This window comes from Macrobrachium rosenbergii, chromosome 22 (assembly GCF_040412425.1).
Source record: "Macrobrachium rosenbergii isolate ZJJX-2024 chromosome 22, ASM4041242v1, whole genome shotgun sequence".
NCBI classification, from domain to species: Eukaryota; Metazoa; Arthropoda; class Malacostraca; order Decapoda; family Palaemonidae; genus Macrobrachium; species Macrobrachium rosenbergii.
The window spans coordinates 2,398,760-2,425,472 of NC_089762.1; the positions used below are offsets into that span (position 1 = coordinate 2,398,760).

The 26,713-nt window shown below is 38.3% G+C and overlaps 1 protein-coding gene across 2 annotated transcripts in view; it reads left to right on the forward strand.

Annotated features, from left to right (window-relative positions):
• The window catches only part of sp3 (spermathreecae), a 157,092-nt gene that overhangs the window by 22,414 nt on the left and 107,965 nt on the right, over positions 1-26,713 (forward strand). For both annotated transcript variants that reach the window (XM_067124117.1, XM_067124118.1), the window contains exons 3-7: positions 3,070-3,238; positions 8,654-8,798; positions 17,079-17,315; positions 21,212-21,328; positions 23,489-23,650. In XM_067124117.1, coding sequence (XP_066980218.1) covers positions 3,070-3,238; positions 8,654-8,798; positions 17,079-17,315; positions 21,212-21,328; positions 23,489-23,650 — 830 coding nt within the window. The remainder of the gene's footprint in view (positions 1-3,069; positions 3,239-8,653; positions 8,799-17,078; positions 17,316-21,211; positions 21,329-23,488; positions 23,651-26,713) is intronic.

Below are 26,713 nucleotides of genomic sequence, written 5' to 3' on the forward strand. Positions count from 1 at the left end.
ACAATTAGTGAATCTGCTTCTTTAAATAGTTCAATTTTCGTTTCTGTTCCTCTTTCTTATTCTCTGGGTTCTCAGTCATTAACAAGTATCCAGATTAACTAATGATAATGATGATAATAGGCAGCGGTTATAAAAGATTATTAATTTGGGGGTCCATTTGTTGTATGTAAAAAAGAAAAAGGGTGGTCTCAATCAATGTACTGTATTGAATTACTAAAGCAGACGTAAAGAAATTGAAAGTTATGTGATATTTTCTTTTGGATAGTGCACACAAGTACACAAAACATTATGGTAAAATAAAAAGTCCATTGTTAGCATTCGTATTCTCTTGAGTGGTACAGTACAGTATATTGATTTGCATTTCTCTTTACTGTCACCGAGCTGCTTGAAATTCGCTGCCATAATGCAGTACCATTAAGGAGAGAGCAGAGTGACCTCATGAACTGAGCCACTCTGGGTTTTATCGAGGACTCTGTGTACTCTTGTTTTTATTTGTTGTTTGCTGTAGCAGTGTATGAATTTGATTATAGTGGTGCTGTAGTCACTTTTTCTTCGTTAACCATCATTTCTGTAGGGTTAACATTTGAATCATTTAGCCTGAGAGTTGAAGAAAGTCATACATAGGAAAAAAAATTAAAGCATGCAAAATAAGTTTTCCTTTGCTTTTACAAAAAGGAAGAGAAACATGTTAGGACTTAACTAAGCCAAAATCGTATGAGAAATAAAACAAGAATTGTCATTTTGATGAAAATTTACAATTAAAATTGAGTAATGGGATTCAGTACTAGGAAAGGAAATCTGGGAGAATAATGTGAGAAAGAAGAGATTAACCTACTTCTCAGTTATGGGAGATATGACTAATGGATTTTTTTTGTACTTCTAAAGCTTCAGATATGTTAATGTGGATTATTTCTACTTCTGCTTCGTGCTCGCTTACTCCCCCAACATATAATCATGATAAAAAGTCACATATAGGGATTAATGGTCGACTTTTAGTACAGAATCTGACTATCTTATAGTGAGTTCGTTTTTCCATGTCATAATTTTCTTCTCTTTTCTTTCGTATTTTACTCATATTCCCACATGTTTCATGATTTTTTTTTACAGTCCAAGTACAAGCTGTTTATATCTTTTATCATCAGTTTCATCAGGTTAGTTGTATCTCTCTCTCTCTCTCTCTCTCTCTCTCTCTCTCACACCAAATTCATCAGCTTAGTTGTATTCTTTACTGTTATAACTGCTGTTGGATAGATGTACATTGACTCTCTCTCTCTCTCTCTCTCTCTCTCTCTCTCTCTCTCTCTCTCTCTCTCTCTCTCTCTCTCTCTCATCACACCAAATTCATCAGCTTAGTTTTATTCTTTACTTTTATAACTGGTGTTGACTAGATATACTCTCTCTCTCTCTCTCTCTCTCTCTCTCTCTCTCTCTCTCTCTCTCTCTCTCTCTCTCTCTCTCTCTCTCTCTCTCTCTCTCTCTCATCACAGCAGATTAATGTGTCTAGTATTTCTAATTATTGCCACATGAGGTTTTTGTAATATAATGCAGGAATTATGTGTGTGGAACCACGTAAAGTAATTTTTTTTTTTTTTTTTAGAAATCTACATCTGTGCAAGGTAAGTTCTTGTTATCTTGCACAGGTCCACAGATTTGCTAATGACTGTATAGTACAGTGTGACTGTGTTCAGTGATGCCTTTTTGTCCAGAAGTTGCTTCATGATACATTTACCTATTGTCATTGCGCATTAAAAAATATCACAGTACACTACAGGACAGTATGTTCAGCAACTGAACTGAGGTTTGATACGGGTCCTGAGCGTCTCGTCAGTATTGGATAGGTTTATTTTGTTCTGTCAGTGGGGTTCATAGAGTATCTTGCATATTAGTTCAAATTTATACGTTTCTAAAAGTGGCATGTATGTATATACATATTTTGACAGTTTAACTACAGTATCACTGTATTTCATTCATCCTTCTAGTTACATGGTCGGATGTTTAGTTTTGTGTCGAAACCCACATACCACATAACCTATATTCCACTGCTCTTTATCCGGACGTTTGGTTATGAGCCATGAAAGTGGAAGGGTAAGTGAATGCACCCAATTTTAGTAATGACCCATGAAAGTGGAAGGGTGAGTGAATGCACCCAATTTTAGTAATGACCCATGAAAGTGGAAGGGTAATTGAATGCACCCAATTCTGCGTTGTTTATGGCAGTCTTTGCTTTTACCCTGTGTAAGAGGCTGCCAAGATTTCTTTGACTAGCTGGTGTGATGGTGAAGGAGAGTGCTCTAAAAGCCCTCTTCCAACAACTGGAATTCTGCAACACATCAGGATATTTTAATTTACTTTATCTAGTTTTTCTAAGGTTTGTATTTCATCGTTGTAGAAACTGATACGGTTAATTGTTAAAATGTTGAATTTGCATATTTTGTAATGCTTATGAAGTATCTGAATTTGCTATTCTGTACTGTACGGTAATAGAAAATTGTGGATTAGGAGTACAGTACTGTTTACAAAAATCTTATGTGGTTGTCAAGTAAAGATTAGATTTCATTAAATACTGTACATAAAATGTAAAATTTATCGCTACTAAAGTAAAGTCCTTCAGGCTAGCTGTGTGACTACCAAATAATTTTGCTCAGTGATCGGGTTAAATTACTTAATCATATGAACCTTAGATAGAATCACCATGTAAAAGAAATCATTTACTCAGAGGTGTAATGTGCACTGATATCCCTGGATAATGATGAAATAATGAATGTCATAATTGAATACATATCATGTCAGACCTGAGTAAAGTGCTTAGAGGATGCCATATGAAAGTGACTATTTTGAAAGTAGTATGTCTGCATTGTTAAGAAGAGTATCGTGGGCTCTCTTACCTTCCTTAATGAGGAAAGTGATCATATTATTAAAAATTGGGCTTTCCTTAGATATATTTCTCTGATTTCAGTGCAGGCCTCTTAATTTAATTTAAATTATTGTATAGGAATATGATTCACCAGGTAGCAGCTATTTTATTTTTGTGCTGTAGTCTTGAATGAATCAGTACCTTATTTTTTACAGATCTAACTCCAAGATTGGTGCTAGTGACAGGTGTTCGCGATGTGGGTATGTTAGGAGAAGGCCAGCAGGTCTGGTGCATAACTCGTGTTGCATTCCTGCCCTTGGCCACAGCACCTGATACTGAGCTGCACCTTCAGCAGTGTCGAAAGCATGCCAACCATCCGGGAAGGTAGGTGTCAGGAGGTTTTAGATCTAGCATTGCCACCTTTTACCCTCTTGACTGTGTTAGATTGGGAAATTTTGTCTTGTGTTCCAGTATTGTCATAGAAAAAAAGCATACTTTTAAAAATGAAAACAGATCCTTTTATAGGACTCATTCACCTGGGTATTTAAATGTAACGTTTTTATTTTGTATCAGATCTGGACTCTATTACAGTTCAGGGCAAAGGATTGAAATGTTAAAAAGCAACTTGTCATCAAGTAGGTGGCTGTAGGTCCCCACCAAAAAAACCATTCTTTATTGGTCATCATGGGTTTTGTAACTGGGTCTGCCATTATACCTGTCATTTGCTGGGACATGTTAAGATAATAAAATGTCATGGAGCAAAGTTTGTAAAAGTTGCAAACATTTTGTTTATAGTGTCATTATGATGTGTGCTTTTGTTAATGAAGACTGCAACCTTGCAAGCAAATTGAAAATACAGTATTGCAAGTTTTCATTTGTTTGTGACAAGCAGCATAACTCACGATAAATAAAAACTAACTGCATGCAATGGGAGAGGACTATAAGTGTTAAAAAGTGAAATAAAAGCTGATAAGACAGGAATATGTTTTAATTATGGGACCACTAGTGTTATAAAGATAGCATCTTCTAATGGTAAGTCGTAGAGAACTAGAAGTTGAGAGGAGAGAACTGTAAACATTAGACATGTTTAGGATAAGACAACTGATATTAAATTGAAACATCTATACTGCCCATGTTAAATAATAGATAACTATTAAAAGCCCCCTCGGTAGACAGCCAGGGGTTCAGTCATTGCTGGTAAGTAATGAAATCTGCTAAGTAATGACGGGTGACTTATAGCCTACATGATAAAGTACCCCGGAACCATACAGCACCTTGGAGCCAACTCATAGCACAATAGCTCATAGTGTAGACACAATCCTTTACTTTATAAAGTAACCCTGACTTAAAAGCATGATCATAGGTGGTATTCCATTAATTATTATTACAGTTTCATCTTACCAGGTATTGATTTATGCATTGTTCAGTTTCAGAAATACCATTTGCAAAATGAGTTGTTTATCAAATAATCCTCCACTGCCTCAGTTATCCCTTTACGGTCATTTCAGTCAGGCTTGCCTTGACTTCTCACCTGGCTGTGTTATCCATTTATGACACTCACAAGATATGTAAAATTTAGTTTAGTATACAAATTGTCATGTTAATTTTAAGCTAAAAAATATAGTGTTTATTTTTAAATTTTTATCTCTTTAGTAATGACAACTCTGTTAATTTTTTATAAAACAGAATTTTTGAGGAGAGAGGGGAGAGAGATCAGAGTCCCTCCCATAGTAAATATCATTGAAGTGATGTAGTTCATCATGGGTTTTAACTCCTGATGTATCTCCTTTTACATTTCTGATGGATCGCTCTGGGGTAGTAACTTTACACATTTAGTATCTACACGGAATTACCTAGAAATTGAAAAATCGGGTTGTCCCTCTCCAGAAATAGATTTTTCCTTCGTCAAAATCCCTTAATTATTATACAGTTTCATATATTGATTTATGCATTGTTCAGTTTCAGAGATACCATTTGCAAAATGAGTTGTTTATCAAATAATGTGTGTGTACCTCTGCCCATTTATGCTCACAAGATATGTGAGCACAAACTGCATTGAGTTTATTTTTAATTGCTTTATAAAAGATAATGTATGAGAGAGAGAGAGAGAGAGACAGAGACAGAGACTGAGGAGGGTGCTACTATAAGTGCATGTTGTTTCCTCATGTGATGCATATGTACATACAGAAATGCAAATATATACCTTACATTGCATTCAGCACAACAGTGCATTAAATATATGTAATAAGAATCCAAAAGCATGTTAAATACACTCTACCCTGTACATTAATTAGTTATATGTAAATCATCTTAACTTTAAGACTTTATTAAATAAATTAAACAACAGTACAGAACAGTACATTAAATATGAGCATGTCAATGAAGGTATCATACCATTCATGTTGTGGACAATAAATTATTTGTAATATTTGCTTGAAGATACAGTAATGTGTTAAGCATAGTTAGATCCTTGTGTGGGTTTGTTAATTCCAGACGTTTTGGTCCGAGTCATAATCACTGACTTCTATTGGTAATGGAATAAGAAGTGATGTTTGAAGCTCATGAACTGTGGAGGTGGTGGGCTGAGGCGATGAAGTTGTAAGGGTTGGAAGGATACCAGAGGGCCAGGTTGGGGTAAATGGGAGATAGGGATGAGGACACAGATGGTGGTGCTATTCTTTCTCCAGTCATTCTTTTCTCACATAACCTGTAAAAGGGCTGGGCACCATGGCATGAACTGAAGAAGAATCATTTGGAGAATCAGTGACAGGGGCCTTAGTAGGGCATCAACGCAACAAACAATCTGAAGCAGTAAGGAGAGATATGGTGGATGAACAAGATGAGCTTGAAGGGTAGTGATAGTGAGAGGAGGAGATCAGATTGGACTTGGTTAGGCCCACTTTGGCTGGAGTGGGACAACATGAGTCTTAGTCTTGCTCAAAATATCAGGCAGACTTTTACACTCAAGAATCTTGAACTCCACCAACATGATCAGAAAATGTAAAGGCCTCTTGGCATGGCCCAGGGATACTCTTGGGCAATGAGGGTCTCACAGAAACCTTGGAGATAGGCCCACTTAGCAATGGAATATCTTGCAAGCAAGGAGAAACAACAGGTGACAAGTACTTTGGGTATTTGGGTACTCAGAAGCAGTTTAGTACACAGAAGCAGTCAAGGGGCAATCAGAGACGGGTACAGGACAGCATTTGATACCAGTCAGGTATGCAAAGGAAGAAGCAGCTGAAGCAAAAGATATCAAACCAATTGGAGCAGGGTGTTAGAGGATAGCAAACTCACCAAACACTGAGCATTACTCATAAGATGAAGAAAAATTAGTGAATTATGAAATATAAAAGAAAATGAAGGGTACAGCAACCAACTGGAAAAGCACCTGGTTAATCCTGGGTATCACAGCAGCACTTTTAACACTAACCAAGTCACACATGAATTCATGCATGGCTTTGGTGACTCTATGGTGGCTACACAGGGAGTGGTTCTCTAGATCTTCTGTCTCACGTGATAGACTGCCTGAGACTGCTCCCACTAAGGATGGACCTTCTTAAATAGCCTGAATGCATGAGGTTTCACCAAAACCTTCCCGTGCTTTAGCTAACTGCATGGAGACACTCAGCTGTCTCTTGAGCACAAGGGGATTTTTCCAATTGCACAAGAATCATCATTAATTCCAGAAGGCAATTGACTAATGCACTGCACCAGGGACAGTTGTCAGCATATAGAGCCTGGTGCTATTTCAGGAGGGTTTCCTGCATCTGTACCGCAGCAAATAGCCTAATTAAGTTCTTAATTCATTTATGCTACAATAAAGGTTTGTCTCCTCCTTCTGTTAATGTATATTGTTCCATGTTAGCATCCATATTAAGTCATTCTGGTCTGGATATCTCTTCTAAACTGGACATTAGGGAACAGATCCATTTCTTTCAAGTAGAGATTCCTAAATCTCTGTTTAAACCCCCTGGGTTGGAACTTGATGTAATGCTGAAGTATTTGAGTATATGATCATTTGAACCCATAAATTTAGCTTTCCTAAAAGATTTGACAATTAAAACTTTTTACAGGTCTTAGCCTCAGTGACAAGAGTTAGTGAACCTCATTCTTTCTCTTACAATGTGGATTTTACTTTGCAAGGAGTGGTTCCTTCTCTTTTGCCCCTCTTCAGGGTCTTCATCATTTTTTTGACGTCCCCAGTCTGTTGTCCTTTGTGCCAGAAGGGGAAGAATCCTTCCTGTGTCCAGTCAGAGTGCTGTCTCTATATGTGCAAAGGACTAGGGATCTCAGAGACTATGTTAAAAACCTTGTTTGTAGTCCTAGAAACAGGTCAAAGAATGCCATGGCCTGGCTGTTTAAGAACCTGGTCAAGGAAGCACACACTAAACTAGACCCTTCTTTCTTGCCACTCCTAAAGGTAAAGTTTCATGATGTAAGAGCAGTAGCATCTACCTTCAATTTCCTTAAAAACCACTCTCTTGAGAGGCTTCAGCTTTTAGGGAAAGACATAACTCTCATCCTTCATAGCCTGCTTGGGCTCTGTATCACCTCTTGAGACAGGCCTCAGACTGAAACCTTAGTCATTGCTATGAAGTGTAATGGTAGGAATCACAGCCTTCTCATCTCATCCAGTACTCAGAGATTTGGAATTGCTCTTGTAACCATGAGTTCTTGGGTTTGTGGCAAAACTCAGAAATTTAGTCTGACAAGAGACACAAGTTTTTGTTTTTACTTTGGGATCGGGTAGTATGGACAAGAGGGGTCTATGCCTCTGTCACCTGATAAGTAAACCTCAACCTCTTATGTAATGAGTGTTTATGCCTCTTGCTAGTACCAGCAAACAGAAGGTTAGAAACCTCTCTTCTTTGTGGCTTTGTGATGAGGGCATGGATATGTTCTTGGCAATTTGAAGTGAATTTTCAGTACATGGGTGATGGGGGCAGGTGTCTGCAGCATGAGACCATCTTGTCCTTCACTCACAAGTTCCCAGACACTTTTTCTCTGAGACCTGTGGTGGCTTTTGAGTAGGTTGGGTAAGCACCCCTTTTGGATAGAAAAGGATCTCTCCTAAGGTGCTCTGAGAGCATGAGGTTGTGGTCAAATGCTAAAGTGACTGACCATTCACTTTTCCTTCTTGCTCCCTCTGCGGAGCAGCCGCTTGGCCAGATTATATGCTGGACCAGATGTTATATAAGTGACTTCTTGAGCACCCTGTCTTTGTGACCCCCTCCACGTACTTTTAACATGGTGGCAGGCCATGGCAGAGTTATATTTTGATCTGAAGCTATATTTTTTATAACTGCCTCCCAACTTTTGTAGCTTTTATGGGTGGTAGCATGTGGATCTTCACCGTCTCTTGGGCCCATGGCCCTACTATTCTGTCATCCCAATGCCAGACCAGGTAAGGGGTTACAGGAGTAATTGCCTCCCTTACTTGCTCTCACAGCCAGGATCACTAACTTTCTGGGTGTTTCTCAACATCCAGTATGTTGACAGAAACAACCTCCCACCTATTGAATGAGTCTCCTACATAAGAGGCAATTGTTTGTATTTCCTCAGGAACAAATGACAAAGGCCAAAGTAAAAAAGCGTTTGGTAAAGGCAGGCAAGTAAGGGTATTCTCCCACTCATCCCATTGCAACTGTCAGTTAACTAACTTGTTAACAAGTCGAAAAGAATCTCCAGCAAATACTGAAAGATGCATCTTCCTAAAAGGTAATGGTTTTTATGTCTATGAAAAAACAGATCACAATGAAAACGTGTAATTTTTCCAAATGTCTTTTTCCTCCACAGTGGTACCGGTGAACGTAAATTGGGGCTGCCTTTTGGTGATTTGCAGCAGAAGGTAGCTCTTTCTAAAACTTTTGGAACGATACGAAGTGTAACTTCCACCATCAAAAGTGCTACTGTTAATGCTGCAGTAACAGCAACAGGACAGGTAAGATATAATAGCCTTTTTTTATTGAATATACAGTAGTACGAACTTGTAATACTAACAGCCAAACTGACTTGGAAGAGCCAACAGTTCATTTTACACCAAATAATGTATGCTGTGCTTCCAGGATCTATACAGAGTTCTTTTTCAGCTATCCTGGTGTGCAAGCCATTTCATTTTTGTTTTTGTTTTTTCACATTCATGTATTCAGAAATAGTTTCTGTGCTTATTTGTTCCTGCACAAATGTAAACCTTCATTCTTTATGTAGGGATTTAGCTTGTGAATGCGAGCTAGAAAGGCTGTTTAACTTTCAGACGGCCCCCACCAACTTTTGCATGGGTGGGATCGCTCTCCTCAACCTCTGTGGATGTAGTTACTGCGGGTTGATGGCTACCAACTGCCCCATTCGCCTGGCAAGGTTTTGGTCTCTGCCAGGCTAGGCAAGGGTGCCTGCAGTCTCCCGCCTGTCCCCTCCACCTCTCTGAGGTTTACTGGGAGGTGGAAAGGCTCAGGGTTCAGGACCAGAACTGTTCTAGATCCAGTCCCAGCCCTACCGTGGAGGAGTACGTTCCTAGGTTGGTCTGCAGGCCAGACAAGTCATACTCCTGAGTGGTTGAGAGATTTCCTGGGGGCTCTGGCGAGCATCCCTAAACTGCAGAGTGAGCAACTTGGGAAGACCAGGAACTGGAGGGATCCAAGGGTCCTATGCCCCAGGACTTGGACACCCCTAAGTTGCAGAGGCAATTTGTGGTCATTAACCCCTTCCCTGTTATCCCGAGTATTCTCATGATTAACTACCATGTATTCTTCTTACAAAAACAAGAATACTCATTCATACTTGTAAAATACTCCGTCTTACTACCTTCCAGACTTTGTTCATTCTTTGATGAATTCATGTTTTCTGTATTTCTTCTCCCAAAGATAGATCCTCAGCCATCAAGTCCTTATGGGGACAGCAGAAGGAACCCAAGGCCTCGAACAGCCTTTCATGGCCTAGTTGGGTTTTGGATCAGGTGAATTCTCTTGTTTCTGGGCATGAAAATTCTCCAGTCCAGCCAGTCTAGCAAGTTACTTCCTTTACCTCTTGCTTGCCAGAGGAAATATTCTCTGTTTTCTGAGAATCCATTGGCAACTAAGCAGGTCAACCCGGATTTAATTCGTCTATTGTCCCAGTTTAGTGCTCAACCGTCTCAGCACAGAGGGGAATCTCTCTCTCACAGAAGGAGGCAGCTACTCTGGAGTTGATTGCCATGTCAGCACTCCAGAAACCCTCTTGGGTTGATCTCTGGTCACATTTATAGTGGCCAGGATCTCATCCTCGATGATTAGTAGTACGCCCATAGGGGATGCCTCTTTCAAGAGATGTGTTTGTATTTAGGGCCTCCACCCTCCTGCCCTCCAGACAGCCAACCTGTGGTTGAACCTGGTATTTAAGAGGCAAGACACTGTGTTGTTTCACCTCTTGTTTTGTAGGACTGCAGTCGGCTTTGGCTCTCAGGGACAGACTGGTGCTGAGATCCACCTATCTCTCTCCCCTTGGAGTGAGATAGAGATCGCAGTGGTTAGGCTTAGGGTCAAGAACAATTGCAAGCTAGTCCACCACGCAGTGTGTAAGATTTCTTGGTCTTCACATAACACTACAGCAGGACCTTTGGGTCAGGCTGGCCCTTCTTTGTTGGAACAGAGAGAGTCCTCTGCCCCTCATAAAGGAACCCAGCCTTCTTCTACCTCCATAGTGAAAGGTGTACAGTCTCATCCCTTTCAACTCCCCCTCCCCCCCTCCATCCTAGGAAGGGAGGCAAGGACAAAAAGGGAGAAGGGTGCTAGGGACGGCATTCTTCCCGCATGCAGACGATGGTGGGGGCTGCCTATCGAGCCATTGGGCAACAGCAGTGACATGGAGCAGAGACCTGGGTAGTGGATGTCTTGCGGGAAGGTTATCTACTGTCCTTCAAGTATCAACCACCTTTCACTTTCAGTTCAGTCCGGTTCCATACATACGTTCCTGGCTCACAGAAGGATCTCAACTTATTGGAAGGGGTGAATACAGAGCTGCTGAAGGGTGCAATAGAAGTCATGATCAGTCAGTCTCCAGGGTTTAACTACTGTCAGTACTTGGTAGAGAAGGCAATGGTTGAAGACCAGCCATCGACCTCTCTCTCCATTGAACTTGTCTGTTTTCCAGACCTGTTTCCAGATGGAAATTGTTCACTTAGTGGTAGTTTCTATCAGAGAGGGTGACTTCATGGTTCTAGTGGACCTAAAGGATGTGTATTTTCAAATACCTATCCATTGGTCTTCTTGGAAGTACCTCTGCTTTACCTCAGAGGGACGGTCTTTCAGTTCAGGGCACTGTTTCGGGCTTTTGTCCTCCCCCCAGGTGTTCAAGTCACATGATATGTCTTTTGAGGTAACTTGACGATTGGCTAGACCTGGTGAGCTCATTGCCACAGCTGCTGTGGGACAGAGATTGTCTCCTCAGATTTCGTCACAACCTGGGTGTGGTGATAAATTTCAAGAAGTCAGATCTCATACTCAAGCTGATGGTAAAGTACCTGGGCATGCTGATGGACATTGCAGCAGTGAGAGTTTTTTCCCCAGACTGTCACATCACCAAGCTAAGGGAGGTAGCATAGAAGTTCCTGTCTTGGCATTTTTATGAAAATCACCTCATGCAACCCCAGCTGTTTGCTTTTATTTAGAGTAAAATGTATAACCCATCAATTAAACATCCAGAGGACAGAAATTTTACCAGCTAGATATTTGGTTAGCCCCCTTGGAACCGTATAGAGGAAAATTACTGTTGATATTTTAATTCTTTAAGAGCCTAAATGTCCAATGAAGCGATGCAAGCAATATATGTAGATCTTTCATCCCAACATGTTAACTCTGTTGCATTTTTCACAGATGGCTCAAAGTCAGATGCTGGCATCAGCTTAGGAATGGTCTTTCCTGATGTAGAAAGAAGCTGGAGATGATCATGTGTTGCACCTATTTACACAGCAGAACTGCATGCTGTTTTAAAGGCTTTAAAGAAAATTCTAACTCTTTAAGTGGAAATAGTTTTGCTGTATATTGTGGCTCAAGAAGTGTTATTCAGTCTTTAGAATCTTTTGACTCTTCACACTCATTGATTTTAGAGATATTGGAATGGCTGTTGCTAGTGAAAAGGTGAGGTAAAGAAGTAAATTTTTGTTGGGTACCTTCCCATGTTGGGTTCTTGGGAATGAGCAAGCTGATAAACTGGCTAAGTCAGCAGTCCTCTCTCCAGAGCCCAGGAGAGGCCTACTACCTCGTATATCCTCTTGTTGGTCAGAAAATGAAAAATCTTTGGAAGTCTCTTTGGAGAAAATATTGAAACCAACCAAAAAATTAGAAATATTACATCATCAGTGTCTCCTTGGTCATATCCCCTTATGCCAAGGAGACTAGAAACACTGCTGTGCAAGCTAAGGAGTGGACATACAAGACTCACTCAAGGGTTCTCGATGTCAGGTGAAAACCATCCATTTGCAATGATTGTATTGTCCCCTTGACTGTGGGACATTTGCTAGTCGAATGTCCGAGTCTTGAGGATCTAAGAAGTAGGCTCCTCTCTTGGGGACATGACAGAGATGGACATTTCACCTGTGCCATGGTTCTCAAGGATTATTGTAGTATAGATCAGTTATGTATCTTGATCAGAGAAGTGGGCCTCCTCAACAAAATTTAGGTCATATACTAATGCAGTATGTTTTTTTGTATAGCATATATTTCTTTACAGATTATATATTTCTAGATGTGAAACTCATTTTAATTTTTTGTTTTTTTTTAATTCCTTTTTACTTTTCATTAGGACGTCAATAACCTAGACATTGCGAGGCCAGTTTTAGTAACCAGACATTAATCAGTCAGTCAGGAACAACCTGGTTGGCAGTGACAAGTCATTCTAGGTCACCTGTTGTCTTTCAAGAAGCTGGTTCCTTGTGATTGGCTTCACCTCTGTTCCCTTAGATGGAGGTTGAAGTTATGAGAGACTTTCTTTTCTTTCCAAGTCCTCTCTCAGCTGAAGTGAGACAGGATTTAAACTGGTGGTTAGATGGCAGGAGCCTAACAGTAGGAGTGCCACTTGGCGCTCCTCCTCTGGAGATGTTCTGTTTTCAGATGCATCCAACGAGGGGTGAGGCACACCTGGAGGAGTTGATGTCAGGTGTGTGGGACCAGAGCAACAGGCATGGCACCTCCACATCAATATCCTGGAATTGAAGGCAGCATCCCTGGCTCTTAAGGAATTTCAGTATTGAGTGATGGGACACTCCATAGTGTTGATGAGCAACAAGACCATGGTAGTGGCAAACGTCAACAAGCAAGGGAAAGGTGTCCCTCCCTTGATGTTGGTTGGCAGTGCAGGTGCATGAATGGGCAGTGGCTCACTTGGTGGAGCTGTCTGCTGGTTACATTCTGGGTACTTGGAACATAGTAGCAGACGAACTCAGTCACCACAGTCAGGTGAAAGGAACAGATAGTCCCTACACCCCTGTATGGTGGATAGACTTTTCAAGCTTTGGGGAGCTCCAAGCATAGACCTGTTTTCCACCCAGCACAACAGAAAGCTTCTCATATTCTTTTCCCTAGTGCTGGACCCATGTGCTGTGATGGACTCCCTTCAGCACCTGTTTGACAGTTTAGTGGCTTAAACTTTTCCTCCATTTTTCTCAATTTTTCAGGTGATCAACAGGGTGCTGATCACCCTAAATCTGAGGTTAACTCTGGTAGCCCTAAAATGGCCACATGCAGAGAGAGAGAGAGAGAGAGAGAGAGAGAGAGAGAGAGAGAGAGAGAGAGAGAGAGAGAGAGAGAGAGAGAGAGAGAGAGAGAGTTAACTCTGAGAGAGAGTAGAGAGAGAGAAAATGGAGACAGAGAGAGAGAGAGAGAGAGAGAGAGAGAGAGAGAGAGACCTAGAGAGAGCTCTTAGTTAGAACTAACATTGTAGGCCTGAGTGTTGACACCTCTTTGTTAGTACTGGCTCAGCCAAGAGAGTGGTGTTCAAGAACACAGTCTCTTTCTGGCTGCATGAGACAATCAACAGGTGTGTGGCGAGGAAGGCTGGGGGACAGTCTGGACTAGAGCTCATGAAGTCAGGGGCATCACCTCGACTGTAGCATTTCGGGAGAACTGTCAATTCAACAGGTCTTGCGAGCAGGGGTGTGGTCTCGTCAGACTACATTCACCTCGTTTTATCTTTCAGACATTGCCCACAAGTCTGTAGACACTTTCCCTGGGTCCTGAGGGGACAGGTTGCAGCTCATCTAGGACATTAGGTAGAGCAAGAGAGAGTGTATGTGATCAAGTGATCTCCATTATCTTTTCTCCTGTATCTTAGCATAGCAGAGAGTCAAGATACTATGCTGGTAGTCTGTGGAATGCTGTTTCCACAGGGCCCAGTCCATCATTTTTATGTGGTTAATCTTGATTGGATGCAAGTCCCCCTCTCTCCGGATAAGGAGAGAGAGAGAGGGACAGACAATAAAACAAACCTGTTCAGTATACTAAATGTTTTATTGTCTCTGACATTGATTCTTTCAGCCTTTATCAGGTAATGAAAACAAACTCATTACTTTACTCCCAAAAGACATACCATATGTTCAGCTTGTTAGTGGTGTGGGATGCCTTTCTCTGCTTCTCCCAGTCACGAAGGTACATCCCAGACTGCTCAAACCTCATCTGTCTTTTTTTTTTTATTTTTTAGTGTTGGGTTAATCATACTTAGTAAAGAGATGATGGCTTCAAGAGTACCTGTCTTTTGATGGTTCAAGAAATTCTGGGGACAGTGGAGGCCTTGCCACAGCTCAAGACCAATGCCTCAAAGGTTCAGTACGGATCAAGAGATGTTAGTCATTCATTTCTTTTGTTCTTAAGCATTTTTCATCAAGCTCACATGGAAGTAGTCTTGAAGTTGTATTTAGTTCATTTCACATGGAATATTAGAGTTGTGTCTTCCATTGTGTCCATGGCGTAAAGATGCTACTTGGGTTTCCAAGTGGTGTTTTATTGCATTAAGGTCTTTGGGTCTCCTTGAGTGACTTCTGCTTTGTGTTTGCTCCTAAATTCCATCTCAGGCCAAGTAGGATTAAGGGGTTTTGTATAACTATATCTTGACAAAAATAAAACAAGTTTTTACACAAGCCCATTAATCCCTCCATCCCTTACTCATCCAGACGGGGGGTTGACACAAAAGAATGAGAGGTATTAGTTAGGGGACAGTGGACTGTGAGCCGCACATGCATACTAACATATCTTTGTTCAGCATTTCAAGTCAGTTATTAGTTATTTCACATGGAATATTATTAAGAATTATTTTATTAGCTGGGTTTGTTATAAAAACCTTGTTTTTTTATTTTCAAGCCTGTGTTTTGGACATTATTTTTAATGTTGAATTTCTTTGTAATTATTATTATTATTATTATTATTATTATTATTATTATTATTAATGAAGATAATTACTGTTTTAGCAGAGTTTATACAACCATGTTGTCAGCCGATGTAATTCAGTCATGTTTCAGCCTTCATTAAGATGTAGTGAATGTAAAATTGTACATGTGCCCATTATACAAAACTCTATGTATAATTTCAGTAGCGAAATGAAAACTCATTGAATGCATCAATGCCCCACAATGAACTATCACCTAACCTTCCTGCCACAGGAAAAGCAGTCTTCAGAAAAATGGAAAAATTTTATTTAACATATTAAATCCTGCTGAAGGAGAAATGATCTTGGATGACAAATGTTTATATGAGAATCTCCTTCCCAGTTGGTGTTTTTCTATTTTATTATTATTATTATTATTATTATTATTATTATTATTATTATTATTATTATTATTATTATTATATTCATATTTTTTATCAAATGAAATTTACAGAAAATGTCTTATTGTCCTCTGTGTATTTGAATGAAGTTATCATACTACTGATGTATATTCAAGGTTAGGAAGTCACAAATATGACAAAGTTAAAAAGAAATGGATGTGGGCCTTTGTCTCAATAAACTATTAATATTGCAAACAAATTTATAATTTTTCCACTTGTCCACCAATTTTCAGTTGAATATCAAATTTGCAGAACTGGTGAGAACATCAGATATTAATCTGAACAAGAAATTTTTTGAATTATAAATTGGTCATGCTTCAGGTAACTAAGGACTATTAGGATGTTCACTGAAGATTTTGAATTTTTGTTCACTGTGATTAGTTTTTATTGATGTTCAAAATTCATAAATTTCATGTGTCTTGAATTAAAATGTCTGATCACTCAAGTATAAGTATTTACACTAAGTTCCAGAACTGCAAATGAGGTACACTAATGAGAACATTCTTTGATATGGTGACATTCACTTACTGTCATACACAAACAGATTTTTTTAGTTATTAATGTGCCTGTAATGTTTGTTGGGGTCAAATTTGTGTCCAAGAAGTAGCATAAATGATTACCTTAATAAACGCTAAAGTAATACATAATGCCAGAAAATTGGGCTTGAGCTTTCAGAAACAAGGAAACTAAACTAAACACTATGAAAGACCTTGATACAGAGGCTATGGTTTAGCCCAAGATTTGCTTACACTAGTGATATGAACAATAGCTTATGTAAGGCAGCCAAATGTGACTGTGGTGATGACCCAGCAGCCACAAATAACAGCAAAGATATTCCAGTCAGTTAAGCAAAACATAGCTGAAAGAAGTTCCTTCAGTAAATCTGAAGCATAAACTTATCCTTAGCTTTTACTAGCCAGCTTTTGCATTTTAAGTACAGGCAGTCCCCGGTTAACAGTGGGCTTGGTTAACAGTGATCTGGTTTTATGGGGCTTGTCTAGCGACGAAAATCGGCAATTTTCGGCGCCGAAAATCGCCGATTTCCGTTTATCGGCGCCGATAATTGGTTGTTGGCGCCAATACATACCTAACAGAGGCGCCGATAACTGAAAATCGGCGCTTTTCAGCACTGATAACCCCTGAAAATCGCCAAAAAAGCCCCAAAATTGCCGATTTTCAGTTAGCAGCGATTTTCGGTTATCACCACACCCTCAGAAACGGAACCCGCCGATAACCGGGGACTACCTGTAATGAATACAAACTGTGGAAGACAGTACTGTATACAGTTTGAATAGTTTGTAGCATATTGTGGCATTACTTCTTTACTGTCATTGGAAATGGTAAGTGTTTCTTTATATGCAGTGATTAATTCGAAATGATTGTTATACTGTATTATGTTTATAACATTTGAAATTGTTTCTTCTTAATCGTAGGGACGAGCACGGAGGGATGGCCGAGACCGTGAAAGGTATGAACGCAGAGTTCTAGATGAGCTCAACAAAATGTTCAACGACTCCGACTCTTTTTATTATTCTTGTGAAGTGGATTTAACAAGTTCCTTGCAGAAGCAGAGTGACAAGTCTTATGATGCCAGTCTGCCTCTGTGGCGTAGAGCACATGACAGTTTTTTCTGGAATAAACATATGATGTCAGATCTTATTGATAAGGAGGTAAGGTTTTTGATCTCTTTAGCTGTTACAGATTTTTTGAAGAACTTGGTATTAAGCTTATTAGGCCTAAGCATGAGCAGCAATTCATAAGTTTTTGGCAGTCCTTCCCTTATACATCGTAAGATAATTCCTTGAAATGGTCTCATTATTGTATTAGTCATTGATGTAATTAACTTAAAATCATGTAAAATATGTTTATTAGCATGAAAGAAAAGTCTCAGTATTCATTTGATAACTATAGATATAGTAGAAGTCCAATCTTGAGACTGAGACTGTGCCAGAAGATCAGAAACTTAATTATCAGGCCACCCACCTTCTCAGTTAACAAATTTTGGTGAGGTACTAAAAGCTGTTTTTGTCAGTAAATAGGACTGCCATTTTACTGATGTACAGCCATAGTGTATGCTTATTAAAATGTCTAGGCATAATTATACAGTTCAGCCACATCTTTCAACATTTTAAAAAAATGGAAGGCATATTACAGCTGCTTTACAGGTAAAGCACAACCAGTTCTTTTACCTTACTGGTTCTTAAAATGATTTGCGGGTTAACTATAAATTATTTTAATATGTAAATATCACTACCATCAGGCTAATGTGATAAGCAAACTATCTGCTTATAAAAATTAATGTCTAAATATGCCACCCCTAGAACTCAGCCCCCTTCTAAAACATTCCAGTGTAGAAAAAAAAGTTTTGTACTTGTCACTTACCTCCATTTTGCCACTGTATTTACATAAGTACAAAAGTTGTTTGGTAAAAGAGGCTACTGAGCCGAGGGATCCATAGCAGTAGGTGGTCCTGCTGCAGGCATCTGGGTTTTGAATTGGCAACCCCTAAAACCTCTTATTGTAAGTTATCTCATAAGAGCTCAGGCTCCCATTCTCCAAGGGCCCACAGTCATCAGCATCAGTCTCCAGCTTTAGGAGGTTCAAGGGTTTTCGTAGATGATAGGAGGGAGGAACAGGCAGGTGAGACAGAGGTTCTTTTAGCCAATTTATGAATTAGTTCATATGGTGGCATGTTTAACAGATGCTCCTATCTTAGCCTGGAAGGCCTTGTGTATCACATGATACTGCATGCCATCAGAACTGTTGAATTGATCTTCCTCTCGTTCGTCTTGGAAGATGTTTGTCTTTATTTCTTATGTCTTTGAGTTGATCATACTCAAGATGATTTCCTTATCTGTCATCCCTGTGACCAACAGCACATTATCACCATGTTGTACCCAGCCCAAACATCCTCCGGTGTCAGCTTGCTTAAGACATAAGTGGATGGGGCACTTCTCACAATGTACAGGATGTCCTTGGGGATGTAGAGATGCTTGAATTATGGTCGGAAGAAAAGAAGTCCAATCTCGAACTCTTATCTGTCTGGAGGAGCTTAAAGCAGTGCAGACATCTAGTAAGAGAGCAAGTAGCTGTGTGCTTGGACAACGCAACCTCCTTGGCTTACATCAGATAACAGGGTTGAATGAAATCCTCCTTAGTGCTCCTAGTAGTAGAGGGCCTTCTTTGGGCAGGAGCAAGAGAGAGTTTGCTGTTTTCCAGTTTGTACCAGGTAGGATCAGTGTTTTAGCGGATTGACTCATCAAAAGGGATCAGACTCTTCTGGCAGAATGGTCTCCGATTACTCAAGTATGTCAGTCTCTGGAAACCTTGGGGACTAGGAGTGGAGTACCTTTTGTGATGGCTCAGAACAGGATGTTGTCAGTCTGAAGCTCTCCCTTCCAGGACCCCTCAGGCTTGGGTGGTAGATGTGTTTCTGCAGGATGCTCATACCTTTATTTCTGTTGTGATAATAAGGATGGTACTCAACAAGTTAAGAGAAGCCTGGAACCCCAGGATGACTCTAGTAGTTCCATGATGGCTGTAGAGGGATTGGTTTCTGGACCTACTTTCTCTAGCTGTCGATCTCCTTTGAATGCTTCTTTTCAATAGAGATCTTCTCAGACAACCACATGCCATGAATTTCTACAGGAACCTCCACATGCTTCAGCTAAACCTGTGGAGACTATCAACCATTGCTTATGGCTGCGAGGTTTTTATAGAGCAACTTGAAGAAGTCTTTAGGTCTTTTGAGACTGAGACACCTACAAAGGTGTATCAGTCTCTTGCTTTGAACCTTGATGTGGCTTTAAAAATTTGCCTACAGAGCCATTTGAACCTGTGGAAATGGCCTCTTTAAAGCACTTACCTATGTCATGAAATGTTGGTTTTACAGTCGAGATGCTATTTTGTTCCTGCAGTTGTTTAGAGCTAAGAACAATTTTAAGATAAAATCCCTTCCCAGGGTTGTCACGAAACCAAACTTGACCTCATTAGTGGGTAATGAGGGCGAGGCACTGTAATACACTGTAAGGGCAAATAGAATAAAGGTGATACTAATTATTTATTTTGTGGAGTTAGGAGACTAAACACTCACCTGTCTAAGAGTGCTGTGTCTTTTTTTTTGTTCACCGTTTTAATTAGTTACCTCACAAGTAGGTCAACCTCAATATTTTACCCTTGCTGAAGGTCAGCATTCATGATGTATAAGTGGTACGTACAATAAATCATTTAGGTTTTTGAAGAATTTATCTTCAGAGGACATAGTTATCAAGATTTGAGAGATTGCCTGAGAGATGTGAAGATTTCATTTGAGAACTGTAAAGTCCTTAGTCCACTAGCTGCAGTGGGTACAGTCTTTTCCTGAACTGAATGATAGAGCAACCTGTTCTGTTCTTCCCATATTAAAATCATGGTTTTGAGCTTTGGGAACGTGAAGGTACTGTACATGTATGTACAGCAGTGTACCGGTATATCTAGAGATGTTCCTATTAGCTTTGAACTTTCATTTGTTGGGTTTGTCAGACCCAGGCACAGGTTCATTAACACTGCTTCTGAAGATTCCCCATAAGGCTATTCTGACCATACCATACACAAGAGTCTTAAACTATGTGAGGGGTCTACCTTCTGGCAGCAGTAAATTCCAGGAAGCATTGCAGATCTGGCAAGAATGTTTTGGGTTTCATTTGATAAATTCTAAGTTTGCAATAACCCACCATCCTTCACTCAATGTGAGATACTTTCCTACTGTTAAAATAGGACTTGCCCAACCTCTCCATACCTGAGTGGATTGTTAATAAGAATTCTAACCGAGCTAAAATATTTGAAACCACACTTGAAACCCACCTGCTGCACCTGGTGGATTACAGGTGAACTGTACATTCCTTTGGGTCAGCCAAGTTTTCTTTTGTGAATGCTGCATGCACTTGACTGGCACAAAGATGTAAGCTTACTTTAACATCTGATAAGTATCCAAATAATAAATTTGATTATGAAATTGTATATATGTCTTGCCTGAATGGTTAGTATACCTCTGTGGCTTTAATCTCAGGTATTTGGCTGCCAACAATGCCCCATGAGATTAACTTGGGCTCATGTAAAGGCTGGGACTGTCAACTTCAAACTCTCACCTAAATTGTGATTTGGGTTCCATTTGATTCATGGGTTTGTGATAAACCATGGTGTCACATTCATTCTAGGGGAAAACAATGATGAGCTACTGTTTCTTGTCAACAAAACATAAAAAGACATATTTATAAGGACATTTGGACTATGAATGCCACTATTTATGATTAATGGATTTATTTGAAATTTTTTTTTTTTATATTTTTTATACTATTAATGTCAGGTTCTTGTAAAGAATTTTTGGTGTATTTTCATATTGAATGCCATGATATCATGATTATTGAAAAAATTAAAATTGTTTTTAATGTGGTATTAAAACATTAATGGTTGGTATTGAATGGGATTATGGGATTGTATGCTTTATATGTAAATGATGCTGGCAAGATTATGTCATAGCTAACGATCCAATAAAAAAAGTTAATTACTCTTCCCTTTTTGTTTATAGGTTCCTGGTTTTGATGTTTGGATAGTGCCTGTTATTCAAGGTTTTGTACAAATAAATGCTGTACCTTTAGATTCTGGTGTTTCTGTATCTTCTCCTGAGGAAAGTTCTGACAGAACAGTAAGTCATGTGATTTCAATTAACTTTATTGGAAATTTCTCATGGAATAGGACTATAAACTTTTAGGGACTCTTTCTCTGTCATTCCCTAACATCTTTTACATAGTAGTGCACCGAGATAACGGACCATGGTATATCGTACTTATGGATGTATTGGTGCGAAATGGAAATATTGATTTGAGGATTTTTGCCTCCAGATTGAGCACCAAACTGTTTTTTTATTTATTATTGTACTCAAATATTTCCCATGTATATTGTACAGCTGGCAAGAATTTGTTATTGTAACTTTCTTTATTGATTTACATTGCTTTCAACTCTTAAAAATTATGCTAAAGCTTTTATTGTCTTGCAGTTTATGTTAATAATAGGGCTTTTATCTTACTTTACAGATACTGTTTTTTTTATATAAATATCCCCTTTATAGCAAAAATGAAAACGGAACGACTTCAGCACTGAGAGAAAATTACTATACTTACGTATATAGGGGTAACTTGGTTAGTTGTCACACTTCTGTAACAGGTTTATTTAATTTGTATTACTTTATATAGATATTTTGCTGTGTTTACATTAGTATTAAGATTTTAAAATGAGTAAATCATTGTTATAAGCATTTTAGGGATATATATACATAAAAGGAACAGTTGTAAGAGGGTAATGTAAGATGACTTTGGATGTTTTGGGATGATGGTTTGGGGCGTATTTTTGTTTTAAATGATATTAAATTGTTTTATCATGATAATTTAAGGTATATTTTTGTTTGAACTATTAAATTAGGGAGTGAACTGTTAAAATAGGCAGTTATAAGCATTTTAGTTTAAGGGGTACAGGGCATAAATATACTTTATAGCAAAAACGTCCATTCACGTTTATATACAACGATATATCAGAGCTTCTTTTATATCGGCGTAGGCTTGAACACTTTCGTCCGTTATCTCGGTGAGCTACTGTACTTATATATACTGCACCAGTTTTCACATGCTGTTGATTAGTGTTCTTTCATCTTAATATTAACAATGCAATATTTTATCCTTTTTAACGGTAGACCTCCAGATATCTCGTTTTACCAAGGCAGTACTGTGCATGCAAAACCATATCTTCAAGTGAATAAGAAAGATTGCATGTAAATTGTTAAGTCTTGCTTATAGGAGTAAATTACTCATTTTGATACTTATCGTCAGGGCTAATTGGCCTCATTAAACTACTGTATTTATATAGCGCCCAGAAAAGAAGTTTATACATTGTTTTAAAAAAGAAGTTTGAGGTATAATTTCAGCATAATTCTCCCTTGCTATAGTATAGTATTATATATTTTCTCTTGGGTTTTGCCTTTACCCTTTGAGTAACAGTTCAAGAGTTGATATACAGAGGGATAAAGTTTGCCCTACATAAGAGAATGGCTTAGGAAAAACCCACTGTAGAGAAGGCTTATGCATTAACTTGAGGAGGCAAAAGCAATTTTATGATTCATTTAATGGCTGAGATTGGCATTACTGGAACAAAATTCTCTGTAACAGGTCGCTGTAATGCTTCTACCAATCAGCATACGTAAAAGGAAATTGGGCTTAGGAGGCAAAAGAGAGTCAAGTAAATGGACTAAGTGGACTTGAGTTTATTAATAATCCATCAGTCCCAGTACTAGGGTTAAGAAAGGGGAGCAGAGATGATGCGTGGATGATGTGATTAGTCCAGGTGAAGCCAGCCAAGCAGTGAAGGAGAAGTTTATTTCGTTTTGCAAAGATGTGTGAGACCAGACATTAGCTGACTGGTACAAAGTGGTGTTCCCAAATTAATCCTTTTTCATTGTTTATTTTTGAGGCCTTCACATAGTTCATTGCATCCAAAATGATGAGGATGCCCAATGGTGCTTTCTAATATTATCCAGAATACATTGTAACACCTGGAAAGCATTTAAAAACCACTATGGCTTGTGGTGCATGAAGTACTATGGAAAAAGCCCTTGATATTGTAAGATAATTTGCTGAAATACTAGATTTAAAAAAAAGCTGGAATTGGTACAAATGTTTACTCCCCCTTCTTTGGCTTACCTCTTGATGTATACTGTAGATTACCTTTCAGATAGTGTAATATTATTATTAATTATAAAGCTTATTATAACACAAATACCTTGTAAAGTTTAATGTTTTAATGTTTTTACTTGCAGAAGTTAGACCATTATGTTTTGACCTTAATATCTAGAAGAAGTCGGTTTCGCTGTGGCACAAGGTATAAAAGGCGGGGAGTGGATGAAGACGGAAAGGTTGCCAATTATGTAGAAACTGAACAGATTATTTCTTATTCTCATCATCGAGTTGCATTTATACAGGTATTTATACATTGACTTTTATTCAAGTTTCTTCTTTCTAATATTTTTATGCATTTTTTGGTGAAGACCATCAAGAAGGGTAATCAAAAGCCCCACTTTACATAACCCCTAATAACGAAAGGAAGTGATAGGTCTTGGCTCGTAAAGGAAACATAGGAAAAGTAAGTCAGATTTCATGGATTTGAAGTAGAAGAAGTAAAATGGATACTAAATACAGTTGCACTTAAACTTAACAGATATTTTAGGGATCTGCCTTCCTGATAACTAACTAAATTCTTTAAGTAATGAAGATTTCCACGCAGCCTGCATAATACCCCATAGCCAACTCACATATCTTATAGTGCAAAGCAGTTCCATATATAGTAATTAGTAGCCTATTCTAATTATTATTTCGAAGTTATCACTCAATTTAAAATATTAGTTTACTTATCACTCATTTTCAGAAATCTATCAGCAAACAAATTGCTTCTTAAAATATACACAACACTGTACAGTATAACATAACAAAAATATAGCCAGTTGCAGTAGTTGTACCTACATATTGATGTTTACAAAATATGTAAAATACAGAAAAATCTAGAATATCAAAAATAAAGACCCTAAACATCTTTTATACCATAAGTTACAAAATTGTGCACTTACTGTACAGATTTTTATTGACATTTATTTAATGCAGTACAATATTGTATTTCATACAGTAATGTAGTATTATAAGTAGGTTATTTTTCAGGCTCAGTATATGTGCAGTTTCGCTTACTTATAAAAACAGAGCACATGCTAACTTAAAAAAAAAGAAGCATGGCCCACTTACTTTAAAGAAAAAAATTCATGTCAGGAACTGTTTTTATACAACTGATTTACTATAAAATGATTTGCAGTGGTGTGATTGCTTAATCTGACAGGTACAGTGCATTCATGCATAGTTACACTTTATTTAACTAAACGTCTCAGAATTTCTGAGCACAGAAGAATGAGTGAAACTTTTAATACACAAGAAAAAATGACTAGACAAACTTTACATGTAAAAATAGACCTAAAAAGATCACATTGACGTAAAGCACAGGTTCGTTACAAGGCGTATAACAGACGGAGTGACTTACCTGTGGGTGACAGATATAAACAGGAAAATGTCAGCTGTTTGCATTTGTTTGATAAATCTAGCATACTTGCCAGATTATTTCCATTAAGTACAAAATATTTTCATTTTTAATGGACTCAGATGTATCCAATATGTAACAAAATCTGATAAGGTGAGGTCCATTGAGTTGAGTTGTCATTGTAGTCTTATCTAGGGGTTGCTGACATCTCACTACTAAATGTATAGAGGAGAAAATAGATTGCTTATTATGAGATGTTTATAAATTTTCTAGACATTTTATGTTTTCTAGATATTATGTATTTCATATACTGTAGTGGGCTCAGCATGTTTAAGATTATCTTTCACATTTATTAGAGTGATATGATGCAAGCAATGAAATAAGTAAAGTAATTGCGTATTGAACATTACAATTGGATTATTATTTTAGATACTGTATGACATTCTGGTTCTTCTGACCTTAACCCCAAAGTGGGGTTGCAGTTTTCAATGAGCCTGTTCCACTTGTTAGTTTTTCTGTAAAGGATTCTGTAAAGGAAAACTGTTGAGATAGCTATTTGTCTGTCCGTTGGCACTTTTTCTGTCTGCCCACAGATCTTAAAAATTACTAAGGCTAGAGGGCTGCAAATTAGTATGTTGATAATCCACCTTCCAATCATCAAACGTAACAAATTGCAGCCCTCTACCCTCCGCAGTTTTTATTTTATTTAAGGTTAAAGTTAGAAATAATTGTGCATCTGGCAACAATATAGGACAGACCACCACTGCGCCATGGTTAATGTTCATTGGGCTGTGGTTCATACAGCATTGTACTTAGACCACCAAAAGATAGATCTGTTTTCTGTGGCCTTGATTATACGCTATACAGAAAACTCGACTGCGCCAAAGAAACTTCGGTGCATTAATATATTGACATTCATGCATACAGAAAACCATAGGCGATGACAAGGAAAGAAAAGTAAGATGGAGTGTAAATGGGACAAAGAAAGAAAAGGAAGATGGCGTTTAAAGGACCATTACGCGAATTGAACATTGGAACTAGCTTTTATTCCTTATAGATTATAAAATATGCAGTTCATTTTCATTTTGTGCTTGTCCAATGACCTGGAAATCTTTGGCATATATATGTGTTTTACAGATCTAATGATTGCATATATATGTGTTTTACAAATCTTCTAATGGTTGCATATATTAGATTGTTTAGGATTGGACAACCTACTCCCCATTCTGAAACTTACTCCTCTTTGAGTATCCATACTCTCTCTTAACAGTCTTTTTGTACACCTCACATAGGTCCCTGTACTACATTTAAGGCAAATATATTTATGTACAGTGTTTGCATCAGAACAAGGAACCAATGGTGACTGGATTCTTTGGAATTAAGTTTTAAGTTTAGGTTTTGTTATTCCTTGTGTATCACATTACATCATTTAGTTTTCCCTAAAATTGTTGTCTTGTAAAAAAGGAAAATTCCTTTATATATTTAGTTTGGGTAGAGTGCTGATAGAGATAAGGGGTACTATTTTACAAGTATGGGAAATAAGCTAGTGTATATATATATATATATATATATATATATATATATATATATATATATATATATATATATATATATATATATATATATATATATATATATATATATATATATATGTATACAGGTATATATATAACAGGTTTTCATGTAGGTAAAACCTATTTTTGCTAGTTGCTGTAAGTCTTCAAAGCAATCAGTTCATGCAGGCCTCCCTGATAGGAAAATTCTGCTTGCTGTGCTTTGTATACTGCCAGGCAGTCATGGTACAACTGCTTGGCTCATCAGTTCATGCAGGCTTCCCTAAAAGGGAATTCAGCTTGCTGTACTTTCTATACTGTACTGCTAAGCAGTGGTGATGTGACTGCGTAGGCTCAATTAGTTCATGCAGACTTCCCTGATGGGAAAATTCCTCTTGCTGTACTTTATTTAC